Source organism: Schistocerca cancellata, chromosome 2 (assembly GCF_023864275.1).
Source record: "Schistocerca cancellata isolate TAMUIC-IGC-003103 chromosome 2, iqSchCanc2.1, whole genome shotgun sequence".
Classification (NCBI taxonomy): Eukaryota; Metazoa; Arthropoda; class Insecta; order Orthoptera; family Acrididae; genus Schistocerca; species Schistocerca cancellata.
Genome location: NC_064627.1, coordinates 1,083,130,549 through 1,083,149,689, shown reverse-complemented (window position 1 = coordinate 1,083,149,689; position 19,141 = coordinate 1,083,130,549). Strand labels below are relative to the sequence as shown.

The window sequence follows — 19,141 nt, the reverse complement described above, 5'->3', positions numbered from 1 at the left end:
CACAAGAGCCAAATAATTGAGTAACAAATGACAGCAACGATTCATGTTTCAGCATGTTTCAGCATGTGGGTAGTTAACAACGAGAAAGTACTTACAAGATTGTGAAAACCATGAATAATTAGTTATAATCGTCAGTATCTCTAAATGCAAGTAACCAGAATAACAAAGACTCTAAATATGTTTTCGGAATTTTGTGACAACATGACATTAATTGCAACACCTTCACTAGAAGACTACGCGAAACTCGTTTGAACATCAGAAAATATTGCTAAAATGAAAAATAGCCTACGGAAAGACCAACAAAATAGCAATGTCGGTTAGCTGTGCAGCTGGAAATGGAAGGATGATCTTGTAAAAAAAAAAAAAATATAAAAAAGAACCCGCTTCTTTATCACTACGTGCTTAATACAGTATGTGGTGCACTAGTTTAAGGGTCTATATCAATCTGCACCTTTTCAGTTTTGCCAATGGTTTCTGAATGAAGTGGTGTAGGCAAATGTGGATGTTCAGCTTTTAATTTCTTCAAGACAGATGTGGTTCAGCTTGTCCAGACACCTGACAGAACACGCACCACCAAATCTTCACTGGGAGGTTGAAGAGCCTTGGACAGTCATTTTACTAAGGTTTGATGCTCTTATTGACGTTCTTCCGTGTTTGCGACTTAAAAGTTGGGTTGTTTTGAAAATCAGCCTTATGCAAACACAATTAGTCTAATTTTGTATTTACCCAGACATATTTAGACACTTATGTGTCATCTTTTGTGGGTCAAATTTTTATAGCTGTAAAGTACAATACCAAATCTATAATAATTTAACTGATGTAAGCCTAAGAATTACAATTGTGCAGTTTCCTTTGTTCTGTTTAGACGCTCACCTTAAAATTACATTGTTAATCCAACTGCATTATTATACACCCGTTTTAGTGCTCGTTTTCGCCGTTTTTTTGACAGTCTGTCATCTGCAAACTAGCCTTGAAGAAAATTATTGCGGATTTGTGAAGAACTGTTTCGTGGGTAGAGGTTAACACAACATAACTTCTACCCACGAAACAGTTCTTCATCATACGCAATAATTTTCTATCTAGGAGCTTAATGTCAGAATGACAGCACCAGATAAAAGCTAACGGGAAAAGTCTAAAAACGCTGTTGTCCATTGTATTAAGAACAGATAGAACTAGAAATGTATGGAATGAAGATGTTTTACAGTAAGACATATGTGAATGTAAGCATTATTGATTGATTGATTTATTTATTTATTTTTACAGTAACGTGAAACATTTCCCGTGAAAAGGCATGTGGTATACTCGTAAGCCGAAGAAACAGAGGATCGGTGGTAAAGTGATTTTTTTTCATTGTGGATATTAGTTTTTATGAATACGCGATGATGGAGCGGATGGAGGAGGAGAAGAACGAATTGGAAATTGCACGAGTCGAGCAGCTGTCCTTGAAATAAGGAAAGCCTGAAGATGAGCTGTAGCAAGGTCGTTGAGAGCGATATTATGTGTTTGCCTTCACTGCGCATGTTTGTTGAGTCTAGAGAGGGATAATTGGAGCGTATGTCCCATACGGAGGTGGGAGTCTTCTGCAGGTTTTGGAAGTGACAGCGATAACCTAAAAAATAATCCATTTGCCAGGGAATTTATTTCGACAGTATTTTCCAGGTGCAACTATCTTACTGCCATCATCAATCCACACTAGTGCTGGAAGAGGAGTTCATGATAACGAAACACCGATACGAAAAAGCAGTATCCCTCGCTCAACACGCGAATGGAGCAGGGCAGAATGTGGTTAATGCTGGTGTGAAGTACCCTCCGCCACGCACCGTACTGTGGCTTGCGGAATAGGTGTGTAGGTATAGAATTAATCACGTTGTTCTCATAGTCGCAAATGTGACAGGCTTAAACACGGGTAACGTACAATGTGCGATCAAAAGTATCTGGACATCACTATGTAATGCGGAACTGATCACAAGATGTGACGAGAGGCGGACGCACCAGTGTGAAAGGATGGAGGAAGTATTGTGTTGTCAGTAGGGCAGCAGAATGGATCGGTGGACTAGTCACTGGATGTCACCTGATAACGGATCCGTCAGGGACATTTCAACCCATCTAAAGCTGCCCATCTGGACAGTTGGTAAGGTGATGGTGAACTGGAAACGCGAAGGAACAAGCAGACCTAAGCCGAGAGTAGGCAGACCTTATCTACTGACGGACACCGAACCTCGAGCACAGTGGAGAGTGTTTGCCCAAAATCGCACGAAATAAGCAGAAGAAATCAGTTGTGCATTTCAGAGTCCTACCAGGAGTCCAGCCAGTGTTAGGCGACACGAGAGTTGGAAAAAACAGCGACGCCACTGGACGGTGGATGACTGGAAACAAGTGAATTGGAGCAATGAATCACGTTATACCCTTTGGCTAATCCGATGTCCGGGTTTTGTGTTTGGTGAGCGCCTGGAGAACGTTATCTCCATTGAAGTAAGGAGAAGGTGATGTTACGCCGTTGGGGGTATTTTCCTTGCTCGGGGTGTGATCTCTTTATTGCACTTAGGAAAACGCTTAATTCAGAAGAAAACATATTTCAAAATTGTTTACTGCGTTAGTAGAGGGACAATTCGAAGGGACAATGCATCCTGTCATAAATCAGCATAGGTGAAGCTATGGTTTGTAGACGGTGACTTTCGTGAAATGGACTGGCTTGCCTAGAGTCCTCACTTGAACCCAATGCAACTCCTCTGGGACGAGCCAGAACGTCGATTTCGCTCCATATCAGCGTCCATTATCACTGCCTTCTCTGATTTCGGCTTTTGAGGAAGACCCAGCTGCCATTCCGCCATAGACATCAAGGAGCCTCACTGAAAGAGTTCCCATCGGAGTTCATTCCGTCGTAAAGGCGAGCGATGGACTCACCCCATATTAATGTCCACTAATAAGTGTCAGGAGACTTTTGTTCCGATAGTGTACTTTCTAATACACACACCCATACTATTATGAAAACCACAGAAGAAATCAATGTCATTATAACAGCATAAGGAACACCCATGGTCTTGCGGAGCGTCTTTGATAAGTCTACATCTACATCTACATCTACTTGGATTCTCTGCAAATCACATTTAAGTGCCTGGCAGAGGGTTCATCGAACCACTTTCACAATTCTCTATTATTCCAATCTCGTATAGCTCACGGGAAGAATGAACACCTATATCTTTCCATACGAGTTCTGATTTCCCTTATTTTATCTTTGTGATCGTTCCTCCCTACGTACGTCGGTGTCAACAAAATATTTTCGCATTCGGAGGAGCAAGTTGGTGATTGGAATTTCGTGAGAAGATTCCGTCGCAACGAAAAACGCCTTTCTTTTAATGATGTCCTTTCTAAATCCTGTATCATTTCTGTGACACTCTCTCCCATATTTCGCGATAATACAAAACGCGCTGCCTTCTATGAACTTTTTCAATGTACTCAGTCAGTCCTATCTGGTAAGGATCCCACACCACGCAAGAGTATTCTAAAAGTGGACGGACAAGTGTAGTGTAGGCAGTCTCCTTAGTAGGTCTGTTACATTTTCTAAGTGTCCTGCAAATGAAACGCAGTCTTTCGTTAGCCTTCCCAAAACATTTACTATGTGTTCATTCCAATTTAAATTGTTCGTAATTGTAATTCCTAGGTATTTAGTTGAATTTACGGCTTTTAGATTAGACTGATTTATCGTGTAACCGAAGTTTAACGCGTTCTTTTTAGCTCTCATGTGGATGACCTCACACTTTTCGTTATTTAAGGCCAACTGCCACTTTACGCACCATTTAGCTATTTCTTCTTAATCGTTTTGCAGTTGGTTTTGATCTTCTGATGACTTTATTAGCCGATAAACGACAGCGTCGCCTGCAAACAACCGAAGACGGCTGCTCAGATTGTCTCCCAAATCGTTTATATAGATAAGTAACAGCAAAGGGCCTATAACACTACCTTGGGGAACGCCTGAAATCACCTCTGTTTTATTCGATGACTTTCCGTCAGTTACTACGAACAGTGACCTGTCTGACAAGAAATCACAGATCCAGTCGCATAACTGAGACGATATTCCATAAGCACGGAATTTCACTACGAGCCGCTTGTGTGGTACAGTGTCAAAAGCCTTCCGAAAATCCAGAAATACGGAATCGATCTGAAATCCCTTGTCAATAGCACTCAGCACTTCATGTGAATAAAGAGCTAGTTGCGTTCCACAAGAACGATGTTTTCTAAACCCATGTTGACTGTGTGTCAATAGACCGTTTTCTTCGAGGTAATTCATTACGTTCGAACACAATATATGTTCTAAAATCCTGCTGCATATCGACGTAAACTATATGGGCCTGTAATTTAGTGGATTACTCCTACTACCTTTCTTGAATATTGGTTGACCTGTGCAATTTTCCAGTCTTTGGGTACGGATCTTTCGTCGAGCGAACGGTTGAATATGATTGTTAAGTATGGAGCTAATGCATCAACATACTCCGAAAGGAACCTAATTGGTATACAGTCTGGCCAGAAGACTTGCTTTTATGGAGTGATTTAAGTTGCTTAACTACTCCGAGGATATTTACTTCTAAGTTACTCATGTTGGCAGCTGTTCTCGATTCAAATTCTGGAGTATTTACTTTGTCTTCTTTTGTGAAGGCATTTCGGAAGGCTGTGTTTAGTAATTCTGCTTTGACAGCAGTGTCTTTGTTGTGTCTAGACAAGAGTCTAGACACAGGGTGAGGTTACCGATAGGCACGCGTACACACACGCCGGCTGGCGTGAGTTCTGGAACAGGATACTTGATGAATGCTATAGAGAAAAATATGCAGCTCCTTGAATACTTAACTTTAATTCATCCTTGTGGTACATCGCTATTGACGATACAAATGAGTCTATCTCCAGATACGGTTAATTACAATCACTGTAAGGCTAATGGCACCTTGCTAGGTCGTAGCTATGGACTTAGCTGAAGGCTATTCTAACTGTCTCTCGGCAAATGAGAGGAAGGCTTCGTACGTCTAGTCGCTAGCAATGTCGTCCGTACAACTGGGGCGAGTGCTAGTCCGTCTTTCTAGACCTGCCATGTGGTGGCGCTAGGTCTGCAATTACTGACAGTGGCGACACGCGGGTCCGACATGTACTAATGGACCGCGGCCGATTTAAAGGCTACCACCTAGCAAGTGTGGTGTCTGGCGGTGACACCACAGTCTTCTATAGTATCTCCATTGCTATCGCGCAGAGAAGGCATTGATTGTTTCTTGCCGCTAACATACTTCACATACGACCTAATCGCATTGGATTTTCTGCCAGGTTTCAAGGCAAAGTTTCGTTGTGGAAACTGTTATAAGCATCTCGCATTGAATTCCGCTCTAAATTTCGAGCTTCTGTAAAAGATAGCCAATCTTGGTGATTTTGCGTCTGTTTAAATTTGGCACGTTTGTTTCGTTGTTTTTGCAACAGTGTTCTAACCCGTTTTGTGTACCAAGGAGGATCGGCTCCGTCTTTTGTTAATTTATTTGGTATATATCTCTCAATTGCTGCAGATACTATTTCTTTGAATTTAAGCCACATCTGGTCTACACTTATAATATTAATTTGGAATGAGTGGAGATTATCTCCCAGGAAGGCGTCAAGTGAATTTTTATTTGCTTTTTTGAATAGGTATATTTTTCGCTTATTTTTCGAGGATTTGGGGATTACAGTATTCAATCTTACTACGACAGCCCTGTCTTCACTAATCCCTATATCGGTTTTGATGCTCGTTATTAACCCAGGATTATTTGTTGCTAGTAAAAGTAAAAAAGTCCACGGTTCCCGATTTGAATCCCGCCTCTGCTTAAATTTTGATTAATAATTAGCATTTGGTGGCCGAAGATTTCCGGCATAAGAAGTATAACCCTCGTAGTGCCAACAGCCTTGCCAAAGAGGGCGGAGGAGCGGACGGAGTTTCAGGGCACTCTCTTGCCCTTGGGCTGGGAAACTGCCCCTAAAGGGGGAAGAATCAGCTATGATCAACGCCATGAGGATGCATAAGGCAATATAAACCAATGCATTAAAGACACATAACGTGTATTCACAGGACATGGATCCTGTAACTGAAAAAGTGTCATGATGATCTCTCCCTTGCCAAAAGATTCCGGAATAGTCCCCAATTGGCATCTCCGGGAGGGGACTGAAAAGGGGGAGGTTACCATGAGAAAAAGATTGAATAATCAACGAAAGGATTACGTTCTACGAGTCGGGGCGTGGAATGTCAGAATCTGAACGTGGTACGGAAACTTGAAAATCTGAAAAGGAAACACAAAGGGTCAATGTAGATATAGTAGGGCTCAGTGAAGTAAAATGGAAAGAGGATAAGGATATTTGGTCAGATGAGTAGGGTAATATCAACAGCAACAGAAAATGGTATAACGGGAGTAGAATTCCATATGAATGGGAAGGTAGGGCAGAGAGTGTGTTACTGTTAACAGTTCAGTGACAGTGGATTTCTTATCAGAATCGGCAGCAAACCAACACCGACAACGGTAGTTCAGGTATACGCGCCGACGTAGCAAGCTGAAGATGAAGACATACAGAAAGTATGCGAGAATACTGAAAGGGTAATACAGTATGTAAAGGGAGATGAAAATCTAATAGTCGTAGGGACTGGAATGCAATTGTAGAGGGAGGAGCAGAAGAAAAGATTACAGGAGAACACGGACTTGGGACAAGGAATGAGAGAGGAGAAAGACTAATTCAGTTCTGTTCAGTTCTGAAATAAATTTGAGCTAGTAATAGCGAATACTCTGTTCAAGAATCAAAAGGGGAAAAGGTATACTTGGAAAAGATTTCAGTTAGATTACATCATGGTCAGACAGAGATTCCGAAATCAGGTACTGGATTGTAAGGCGTACCCAGGAGCATATACAGACTCAGATCACAATGTATTGGTGATGAAGAGTAGATTGAAGCTTAAGATGTTAGTTAGGAAGAATCAATAGGCAAAGAAGTGGGATACGGAAATACTAAGGAATGATGAGATACACTTGAGGTTCTCTAAGGCTATAGACACAGCAATAACGAATAGCTCTGCAGGCAGTGCAGTTGAAGAGTAATGGGAAAAGGGCAGTCACAGAAGGTGGAAAGAAAAACATAGGTGCAAAGTAGGTAACTGCAAAGAAACTATTGGTAACAGATGAAATACTTCAGTTGATCGGTGACAAAGGAAGTACAAACATGTAAAGAGAGAAATGATTTTTTTTAGAAATTTGTGGTAATGTCTTATGGGGCCAAAGTACTTAGGTCATCGATCTCTGAGAGCCTACACACTACTCAATTTAACTTAAACTAACTTACACTATGGACAACACACTCACCCATGCCCGAGGGAGGACTCGAACCCCCAACCGTGATATGGTGGTGCTACCCCGCGATGCGGAAATGAAGCCGGCCGCGGTGGTCTAGCGGTTCTGGCGCTCCAGTCCGGAACCGCGGGACTGATACGGTCGCAGGTTCGAATCCTGCCTCGGGCATGGGTGTGTGTGATGTCCTTAGGTTAGTTAGGTTTAAGTAGTTCTAAGTTCTAGGGGACTTATGACCTAAGATGTTGAGTCCCATAGTGCTCAGAGCCATTTGAACCATTTTTTTTTGCGGAAATGAAATAAACAGGAAGTGAAAGGTAGCTAAGACGAAATGGCTGCATGGATAATGTGAAGAAACCGAAAAAGAAATGATTGGCGGAAGGACAGACTCAGCATACAGGAATGTCAAAACAACCTTCGTTGACATTAAAAGTAAGGGTGGCAACATTAAGAGGTTAACGGGCATTCCACTGATAAATGCAGAGGAGAGAGTGGATAGGTGGAAAGCATACCTTGAAAGTCTCTATGAAGTGCAAGATTTGTCTGATGTGATAAAAGAAGAAAGAGGAGTCCATTTAGAAGAGATAGGGGATCCAGTTTTCGAATCATAATTCAGAAGGCTTTGGAGGACTTAAGATCAAACAAGGCAGAAGGGTTAGATAACATTCCATCAGTTTTTCTAAAATAATTGGGGGAAATGGGAACAAAACGGCTATTCAAGTTGGCTTGTAGAATGTTTGAGTCTGGCGACATATCGTCTAACTTTCCGAAGAATATCATCCACACAATTCCAAAGACTGCAAGAGCTGACAATTGCGAGAATCAGAGCACAATCAGCTTAACAGCTCATATATCAAAGTTGCTGACAAGAATAACATAAAGAAGAATGGAAAAGAAAACTGAGGATGTGTTAGATTTCGATCACCTTGGCTTCAGAAAAGGTAAAGGCACCAGAGAGGCAGTTCCGACATTGACAGACTAAAGAAAAATCAAGACACGTTCATACGATTTGTCGACATGGAAAAGCCGTTCGACAATGTAAAATTGCGCAAGGTGTTCGAAATTCTGAGAAAAGTAGGGGTAAGTTATAGGGAGAGACGGGTAATATACAGTATGTACAAGAGCCAAGAGGGAATGAAGAGACTGGACGACTAAGAACGAAGTGCTCGGATTGAAAAGTCTTTCTCCCCTACTGTTCAATCTGTACGTCGAAGTAGCAATGGCGGAAATAAAAGAAAGGTTCAGGAGTGGAATTAAAATTCAAGGTGAAGGGATGTCAGTGATAAGATTCGCTGATGACATTGCTGTCCGGAGTGAAAGTGAAGAAGAATTACCTGATCTGCTGAATGGAATGAACGATCTAATGGATTAATCGAAGAAAGACGAAAGTAATAGAACTAGCAGAAATGAGAACAGCGAGAAACTTGATGGTCACGAAGTAGATGAAATTAAGGAATTCTAGTTCCTAGGCAGTAAAATAACCAATGACGGATGGAGCAAGAAGCAGACTACCAATGGCAAAAAGGGCGGTCCTGACCAAGAGAAGTCTACTACTATCAAACATATGCCTTGATTTGAGGAAGAAATTTCTGAGAATGTACGTCTGGAGTACAGCATTGTTTGGTAGTGAAACATGGACTGTGGAAAAATAGAAGAGAACCGAAGCATTTGATACGTGGTGCTACAGACGAATATTGAAAATAAGCTTGACTGAGAAAGTAAGGAATAAGGAAGTTCTGTACAGAATCGGAGAGGAAAGGAATATGTGGAAAACACTGACAAGGAGAAGGGACAGGATAGGACATCTGTTACGACATGAGGAAACGACTTTCGTGGCACTAGAGCGAGCTGTAGAGGGCAAAAAGTGTAGAGGAAGACAGAGACTTGAATACAACTAGCAAATAATTGAAGACGTAGGTTGGAACTGCCGCTCTGAGGTGAAGAGGTTTGCACAGGAGAGGAATTTGTGGCGGGCCGCACTAAACCAGTCAGAAGACTGATGGCACCCCGCCCCCCTCCCCAAAAAAAAAGAAAAAAAGGGGAAAAAGGTCACCGTCAAAGTGTAGCTCAGTACCAGTAATTCTACTTTTTTGACTAACTTTTCCGTTTTAGTGCAAGTATGCCCAGATAATAAAAGACACATTATCGTTTGGAGATGACTGACAAAGTTCAGGTGTTACTTGCAATAAAGAATGCAGAGACCAACACTAGCAAGTAGATGTGGCTGCCAAGGTACATCTTTCGTAACATCTGCAAATGAAGCTAATGACCGTGATCTCACATGTACCTATGTTAAGAGAATATTTGTTACCTTTAAAGTCTGAAGTATAATTTTGCTGGCTATTTATTTGAGTTATTTATACAACCATCTTGAAACTTTCCATATCAACAGCAGTATTAATAAGCATGTTGCGTGGCCTGCTGTGTCAACAAACATGCTTCTTGAATATCGCTGTCATAGTGATGGATCTGAAGAGGGTTGCATATAAGTTAGTCGAGCTTATAATAAGCTAAAAACTTCTACTTTCAAGTTACCAAATAGTCCCTGCAAACAAGAAGTGATAACGTAATGTCGTTTAGCTTAAAAATGTATGGATTTCGTTTCACGCACATTACTTGTATTTTGCAGTAAAATAAATGGAAGATTTCTCGGGGGAGTTGCCAGTCTCCTACCGAGCGTCTCTCCAGGTGGCGGATAGGGAGCTGACCACGAGACATGGTGGGTACCGGGGAAATAAAATACCTTGAAGGGACCAAAACTAGTTCCAAGGGCACGGCGGTTCCACATATCAGTGGCGGTACCCCAACAGCTTCTGTTCCACATGTTGGTGGCAGCTGATAAAATATACCTCAGGGCTAACAACCTTGAGAGTTAACTTCGCCACCCACTAGGGTGACACCATACACAAACTCGTTGGACTCATCATGAAGAGAAATATCAACAGAAATAATACCCAGGTGGTAACCAGTCCACCCCCAGTCATGATGGGGCAAGCACGTCATCGGATTCTGGGTAGCCTGCACCTTCATGCACTCCACCACAACTGACCTCACATAAACAAGAACAGAAAAAGAAAAGAAACATTACTTACCTAGCTACACTGATCATGTACTCACTGATAAAGGTTGGTAAACTCAAACACACCCTTGATGTGCTGGAGAAGTGTAGCATCAAGATAGCGGCATTACAAGAGGCTTAGTTCCCAGACGGGGATGCAATGGAATCCTAAGGATACTGGATCTATAAAGGAAAACCAGGTGAAAGAGTGATGACAGTTCCACACCTGGGTACTGGCTTTGCTGTACATCATAGAATGGTCGACCATGTTTTAGAATTCACATCCTCCAATGGCAGAACCTCCTCGTTATCCTTGAGGTCCCGCAATAGAGCATACACAAGAGTTAACTTCCATGCACCTACAAATGACACCAATAGGAAAGATCTGGAAGCAGTAGAATACTCCGGCCGGAGTGGCCGAGCGGTTCTAGGCGCTACAGTCTGGAACCGCGTGACCGCTACGGTCGAAGGTTCGAATCCTGCCTCGGGCATGGATGAGTGTGATGTCCTTAGGCTAGTTAGGTTTAAGCAGTTCTAAGTTCTAGGGGACTGATGACCTCAGAAGTTAAGTCCCATAGTGCTCAGAGCCATTTTTGAGCCAGTAGAATACTACTGGAACACCCTTGAAGAGACCCTAGACAAGATCCCTAACCACCACATCATCATACTCATTGGTGACTTCAACGCACAAGTTGGCAAGGAAAAGACGTACCGCAGGATAGTGAGTGGTTACCCGGCCCACAATAGGACCAACAGTAATGGCCAGTGCCTCATAGAACTTTTGTGACAACTACAACCTGGTCCTAAAAATCAACTGCGTTCAAATAACTACCGAGGAAGGCCATGACCTGGAGGAATCCAAATCACATGCTGGGTGAATTTCAGTTGGACCATGTGGCTATTGACAGATCCCACAAGGAAATACAAAATGTCAAGGTATTGAGAGGGGAACAAACTCGACTCTGACCACTATCTCTCCATAGTTAAGACCAACCTACAAAATTTGAGACGAGCTCACAATACCCCAAAGGTTTCGAGAATACCAAGGTTTAACACCCACTGGCTGAGCGATAAGGACTGCGACTTCCAGATCACCCTTGAGAAGAACACACAGAGACAAGGGTGGCCTACTCTTCAAAAGGCTCTACTGGATGACGATCATGAAACTATACCTGCTTCAACAAACAAAGGCAAGCATCCCTGGTGGACCACAGAATGTGATCAAGCTATAGAGGAAAGTGGAATCAGAGCAAAGATGAGCCCAACCATGGCGCAAAGAAAAACAACGTTGAGCATCAACCACAAAACCAAGAGGAACTACAACAGGTCTCAAAATACTAGAGAAGAAAAAGAATTCAAGCGATCTCTACAAGCGACTGAAGAAACAGTCTACTTCATACATGGCCCAAAACCTATATCTCAGAGGGCCAGATGGGAAACTCAAAATGAGTAACAGGGACTGCACAGAAACCTTTCCAGAATATTTCCAGAAACTCCTCAATCCAGAACAACCAAAAGAGAGACTTGCTTTCCCCGAGCCCGCTGTCAGGAACCAGGAATCTATAATACCCAATAGGAAAGAAATAGAGAAGATCATCAAAGATCTTAAGAACAACAAGGCCCCAGGTGAATGTGGTATAATGCAGAAATGTGGAAGCACTTAGATGACCAGTCCCTGCAGAGTATCAGCCAGATCATTCAGGACATTTGGAGGACAGAGGTTTTGCCAGAGGAATGGACCTCAGCCATGATCCATCCACTACACAAGAAAGGAGGTAAGGCCGACCTCAAAAACTATCAAGGCAACTCCTTGTTGCTTATAAACTACAAGATCTTCTCTAAAGCCGTGCAGAAAAGTTACCAAACAGCCAGACTCCCAACTAGGTGAATACCAGGCTGGTTTCCGTGCAAGTAGGTCAAGCACAGACAGATACAAAACCTCAAGACCATCCTCTCACATAGGAGCTGAGGCGGACACTCCTGGGTAGCCATTACGGTAGACTTCCAAAAGGCATATGACGGAATAGATCGACAGACCCTCGTCTCTAACCTGTGGTAGCTAGACCTATATAGGAAGACTACCAGACTCATCCAAGCTACCCTGCAGAAAACCACCTCCAAAGTCAAGTTCAGGAGTGAAATCTCTGTGAGCTTTCCCATCCAGGCAGGAGTCAGGCAGGGGGATGACCTCTCTTGCATCCTCTTCAACTGTGTTCTGGAGAAAATCATCAGAGAATGGACTTCAACATTGTCGCCAGAAGCAGGACTGAAGCTTGGATACAAGAAAGACAACCTCAATGTACCCTGTCTAGCCTTTGCTGATGATCTCACTCTACTGGCCAACAGCATGGAGGAGGCTACTCACCAACTACAGAGCCTCTACAGTAAGAAATTTAAGCCAGTCCTGAGAACGTCTTATATCACTGCTTTATTAGGTCCCTAGAGTGAAAGGATCACATGTTGTAAAAAATTATCTATGCTGACGCGTTTCTATCGTAGTATCCTTAGAACATCTGTCAAACGAAACGTAAATGCCATGAACGTACAAGCGCAACCTCTACATGAAATTAAGAGTAAAAATACCTGAAACACTCACAATTAAGACTGAGTACCATAAGAAACATATTTAGTACGGTGTTGCATAAATACTTCTCGACATTGGTGCTCAAATGATGGCGGCCTTCCATTACATTTCGCATTAGAAATAACTAGGAACCAGGAGCATCCTTCCTGCCAAAGATCAGTTTAAATTTACATCCAGGAGAGACTTGAGATACAAAAATCAGTGGATTCACGTTTTGGGTTTCTGAACAAGTTGGGTACGCTAACCAATGAAGAGGTAGTTGCAGCAGCTCAAAACTTAGCTGAGACGTATGGCAATGAATTAGGAGATCAGCTAGGAAATTAACTGATTTAGCTACAGGCTTGTTCAAACTAGTTTCAAACGGATTTTGAGGAACCTGAAAACAAGTCTGGAGAGGTAGGTTTTTAAACCCCTCTTTGAAGAAAGACCCTAGGGTTCGTTTTCCTAATATCGAAGTTGCTATATAAACACACACACACACACACACACACACACACACACACACACACACACACACACACACATATATATATATATATATATATATATATATATATATATATATATATTCACAAAATGTGGTTGAAACCGTCATTTTCAAAATTTGAGTTGATCAAAACTGGCTTTGAACCTGCTTGTTGCAAGACAGGTACAAGGTACAGCATTTTAGTTTCGCTCACTAATGAAACATATTTTAAGTGAAGTAAGTTAACAATATATTGAAGCTTCATTAAAATGAATTGTGGGAGCAGAAAAATCAGCCAGTAATATTACTCGTAATATTTATTTTGAGACTGATTGCTTTTGTATTGGATTTATTACAAGTAAAACGTTTCTTTATTACATTCGATTCGTTATTTATTATTTTATTATTTACCTAACAAACATGTTTGCTCATAGTTACCATATCTTAGATTTAATATTAAAATACTGATTTTGCGTGGGCAAGAATTTGATCAAGGTCTTATAAGCCGCGAAACTGGTTAACGAAATCAGTTAATACTGTAGAACGGCGACAGTTTTATACTTTTCGTTTCCAGTTAAATAGTGAATCTGAGCAGCTGCGTTTTAATTAGAAAACTGCATCCATCAGGTGCGTTCAATAAGTAATGCAACACACTTTTTTCTCAGCCAACTTCGGTTGAAAGATGCGAAATTTGTTGTGGGTCATAGTTTCATGAAGTTACGATAGCTGGTGTGACTATATGTAGCCTTGTAAATGACGTCTGTAACGGGGGTGCGCTCCTAACAGAGAGCTATCATTGAGTTTCTTTTGATGGAAAATGAGAGCATTGCAGATATGTTCATAGGACCTTGCAGAATGTCTACGGAAACCTGACAGTGGAGAAAAGCACGGTGAGTCGTTGAGCGAGGAGTCTATCACCATCGGAACAAGGTCGAGCAAACCTGTCCGGTCTCCCGCCTCCGACCGACCGCACACCGTTGCGACTCCCGCAATGCTGGAACGTGCGGACACTCTCATTCGAGGTGACCGACGGATCATAATACAACACCTTGATGGACAAATGGACGTCTCTGTTGGTAGTGCTGACACATTCGTCCACCATTTGGGGTACTCAAAGATATATTCCCGCCGGTTTCCTTGCCGCGTAACAGAAGACCATAAAATCAATGAACGGCCGTCTGTTCGGACTTATTTGGGTGCAACGAGGCTGATGGTCAAAATTTTTTGTCGATCACCGTCAAAGCCGATGAAACATGAGTTCATCATTTCGAATCGGACACAACACGACAATCCATGGACTGACGCCACAGCATCTCTCCTCCGAAGAAAAAGTTCAAAGCCTCAGACGACAAAGTCGTGGAGTCGGTCATCTGGGACTGTGAAAGGGTCACTCTGATTGATGTCCTCCGTCATGGTGCATTGATCAACGCTGAAGTGTATTGTGTTACCTTCAGGAAATTAAGAAACGACTTTAGCGTGTTAGTCGCCACAAAAATGCAAACGAAATTACAACGTCAACTCAAAGCCTCACGCAGCTCTCTGCAGCAGGGAGGAACTTACAAGACTTCACTGGACTGTTCTTGTTCATCCCCCCTACAGCCCGAATCTCGCACCTTCCGACTTTCATCTGTGAAGGAAGCACTCGGCGGGAAGCAATGCTTGGATATTTGGGAGGCTACTAGTGCAGGACGACGTTGGCTCCGACATCGACCAGTAGAGTGGTACTAAGCGGGCATACATGCCCGACCAGTAGAGTGGTGCGAGGCCGCCGAATTGAACGGAGATTATGTTGAAAAGTAGGGTTTCGTTGCCAAAACAGTAAGAAACATTATGGTGTACTGTAAACAGCACTAAAACCAACCATCTTTCAGAAAAGAAGTGTTGGGTTGTTTATTGAACGACCCTCGTAAAATGCAGTTGTTTGCGGAGTACTTACCACAAAATTTCCCTTCGGAGGACCCGCACAGCAAGTATACGTAGATAGTAAATACGACGCTGGTCACAGCAGAACCACAGAGATCAAAGTGTGAGTGTGTGTGGTGAACTCACCGACGGACGTCGCCACCGCCAAGAGCAGAAACAGTGGCAGCACGCAGCCAGCTCCCAGGTACGTCACTCGGCGGCCCTCCATGGCTACTGTGGCCTGTGGCGGACGTTGCCGTAGCTTTAAAGCCGGCCGCCGGCGGTGTGGGGGAGGGATGAGGAGGGGGGAGGGGAGAAGCAGTCGGAGGCCGGACAGACGGCGGGCGCGACCTCGCGGCCGCTGCAGGTCCGCCGGCGACAAATACGGGCGCCCCGCGTCACTGGTCAGGATAACACTGCCCTCCTGTCACCTGACACCTGTCACTTCACGACCGATTCTCCAAAAAAAAAAAAAATTGGCTACAACAAAGAGCTGGTCACTCTATCATAAGCTTTCTTTTTATTTTTTAAAATTTGGTTTTGTTTATTGAACCATAGTCAAAATGCATTGGTACAAGCACACTGAAGAGCAAAAGAAAGTGATACACAATATCATGTAGGGCCCCCGCGAGCACGCAGAAGTGCCACAACACGAATTGGCACGGATTCGACTAATGCCTGAAGTAGTGCTGGAGGGAACTGACACCATGAATCTTGCAGGGCTGTCCGTAAATCCGTAGGAGTACGAGGGGATGGAGATCTATTCTGAACAGCACGCTGCAAGGCTTCCCAGATATGCTCAATAATGTTCATTCCTGGGGAGTTTGGTGGCAAGTAGAAGTATTTAAACTTAGAAGAGTGTTCCTGTAGTCACTCTGTAGCACTTCTGCACATACGCGGTGTCGCATTGTCCTGCTGGAGTTGCCCAAGTCCGTCGAATTGCGCAGTGGCCATGAATGGTCGCAGATGATCAGACAGGATCCAGAATGAGAGTTTCACTCTGCAGCGGAGTGTGCGCTGATACGAAACTTCCTGGCAGATTAAAACTGTGTGCCCGACCGAGACTCGAACTCGGGACCTTTGCCTTTCGCGGGCAGTTTCCAGGAAACATCCCCCAGGCTGTGGCTAAGCCATGTATCCGCAATATCCTTTCTTTCAGGAGTGCTAGTTCTGCAAGTTTCGCAGGAGAGCTTCTGTAAAGTTTGGAAGGTAGGAGACGAGGTACTGGCAGAAGTAAAGCTGTGAGTACCGGGCGTGAGTCGTGCTTCGGTAGCTCAGATGGTAGAGCGCTTGCCCGCGAAAGGCAAAGGTCCCGTGTTCGAGTCTCGGTCGGGCACACAGTTTTAATCTGCCAGGAAGTTTCGATCAGACAGGATGCTTACGTATGTGTCACCTATCAGAGTCGTATCTAGACGTATCAGGGGTCCCATATCACTCCAACTGCACACACTCCACACCATTACAGAGCCTCCACCAGCTTGAACTGTCCCCTGCTGACATGCAGGTTCCACGGATTCATGAGGTTGTCTCCATGCACATATACGTCTATCCAGTCGATACAACTTGAAACGAGATTCGTCCGACAACGCCACATGTTTCCAGTAATCAACAGTACAATGTCGGTGTTGACAGGCCCAGATGAGGCGTAAGGCTTTGTGTCGTGCAGGCATCAAGGGTACAAGAGTGGGCCTTCGACTCCGAAAGCCCATATCGATGATGTTTCGTTGAATGGTTCGCACGCTGACGTTTGTTGATGGCCCAGTATTCAAACCTGGAGCAATTTGCGGAAGGGTTGCACTTCTGTCACGTTGAACGATTCTCTTCAGTTTTCGTTGGTCCTGTTCTTGCAGGATCTTCTTCCGGCCGTAGCGATGTTGGAGACTGATGTTTTACCGGATTCCTGATTTCACGGTATGCTCGTGAAGTGATCGTATGGGAAAATCTCCACTTCATCGCTATCTCGGAGATGCCCTGTCCCATCGCACGTGCGTCGACTATAACACCACGTTTAATTTCGCTTAAATCTTGATAAGGTGCCATTTTAGCAGCAGTAAAGGATCTAACGACTGCCCCAGAAACTTGTTGTCTTAGATAGGCGTTGCCGACTGCAGCGCCGTAGTCTGACAGTTTGCACATCTCTGTATTTGAATACGCATCCCTATAATAATTACCCTTGTGCTTCAGTGTATAAAACGTATATACGTGGCTACTAGAAATGATTAATTCATATTCCGGGCTCTACATTTTGGAAAGCATTGCATGCACAAATGTGACTGTTGCGTGAATAGACCAGTAAACTAACCGAGTATAGATTTGGCACCCTACAGATGCTGTATCAGTGCGTCTGTGGTCACACAACACACGGCCAGGCGGTAATCAGGTTCGTTCCACATATTAACAGCGGAAAAATACTCCTATCGGTGCACAAAAAACGGCGAATATGCTCCTGTTTAAGAGACTGACTGAAAAATGGGCTACCAGCTGCATCATTCTACTACCCTCAGAAACTACAAAAATCTTCCCAAAAATTTTGAGAAGCGAAGTTGTTCGCGCTCTTTCTAACTTGCAACATACTCTTCCCTCACAACTGTAGCGCACTCGGATCCACTAGTCAATTGCAGTCAAGTCGCTCACACCCATCCGCTCCCGCTTGCCCTTCTCAATCACTCATTCAGCCCAACTCACTGTCATAATCTCTTTGCGTCTCTCTCATTGTCTTCTGTGTTACAGCCACAGTCCCCTCCGTTCTGTCCTACTGCTACATTCTCTTCTCACTGTCACTGTCTTCCCCTTGCTCTCTGTTATTGCTACTGTCTTATTCCCTCCCGCCTGCCGCTGTTGCCTCTTCACACTGTGACTATCTCTCTCTTCCTCGTTGTCTTTGTCATATACTCTGTCTCTCATTATCACTGGCTCTCACCCACTTACAATTTTTCTTTCTCTTTCTTCCTCCCCTAGCCCCCTGGCACTGTCTCCTTCACTGTTTTACTAGCACTGTTCTGTCGCTGTCAACTATGTTCCTGTGCCAATGTGCCCCTCTATTCCTTTCAAACAGCCATTGTCGCATTCGATCTTTCTATAAGACAACCGCCGCGCGGAATTAGCCGAGCGGTCTCAGGCGCTGCAGTCATGGACTAGCGGCTGGTCCCGGCGGTGGTTCGAGTCCTCCCTCGGGCATGGGTGTGTGTGTTTGTCCTTAGGATACTTTAGGTTAAGTACTGTGTAAGCTTAGGGACTGATGACCTTAGCGGTGAAGCCCCATAAGATTTCAAACACATTTGAACATTTTTTTAAAACTCAACCGCTGTCTAGTATCTTCCAGTATTTATTACTTCACCGTCTCTTTGCCACTGCCATTGTCTTCTTGTCTCTCAGGGTAAAAAAGTGCGAATATGTTCGCTTTCCATAATTTTTGGGAAGATTTTTAAAGGTGCTGACGAAGTTAGAATGAGGCAGTTGGTATCCCAGTTTTTCAGTCAGTATCTTTTAATAAACAGCAGCATATTCGCCTTTTTTGTGCTCCGATAGGAGCATTTTTCCGCTGGTTCCCTTCATTTTCCTGCTGCAGCAGGGCATCTAACGGTTTATGTAGAGAAATGCATTGCCCAATAAAAATTGTATAATTTACTCATGTGAAACCGAAATAACACAAAACTATGCTTACAATTCAGACCGGGTTTTACTTGTAAAAGAATTTTGCATGTGCTTCAATACTACAAAATGGGATTCCCAGATGATAAAGGGGGCACTTCACAGCATTTTCTCCGTCGCTTTAGAAACTACGTTTCAGCCTC

General features: G+C 43.5%; 1 protein-coding gene across 1 annotated transcript in view; it reads right to left on the bottom strand.

Annotated features, from left to right (window-relative positions):
* The window catches only part of LOC126163086 (uncharacterized), a 128,359-nt gene extending 112,768 nt beyond the window's left edge, over positions 1–15,591 (bottom strand). Inside the window, exon 1 of the mRNA XM_049919997.1 lies at positions 15,495–15,591. Coding sequence (XP_049775954.1) covers positions 15,495–15,576 — 82 coding nt within the window. The 5' untranslated portion in view covers positions 15,577–15,591. The remainder of the gene's footprint in view (positions 1–15,494) is intronic.
* Positions 15,592–19,141: the final 3,550 nt, after the last annotated feature.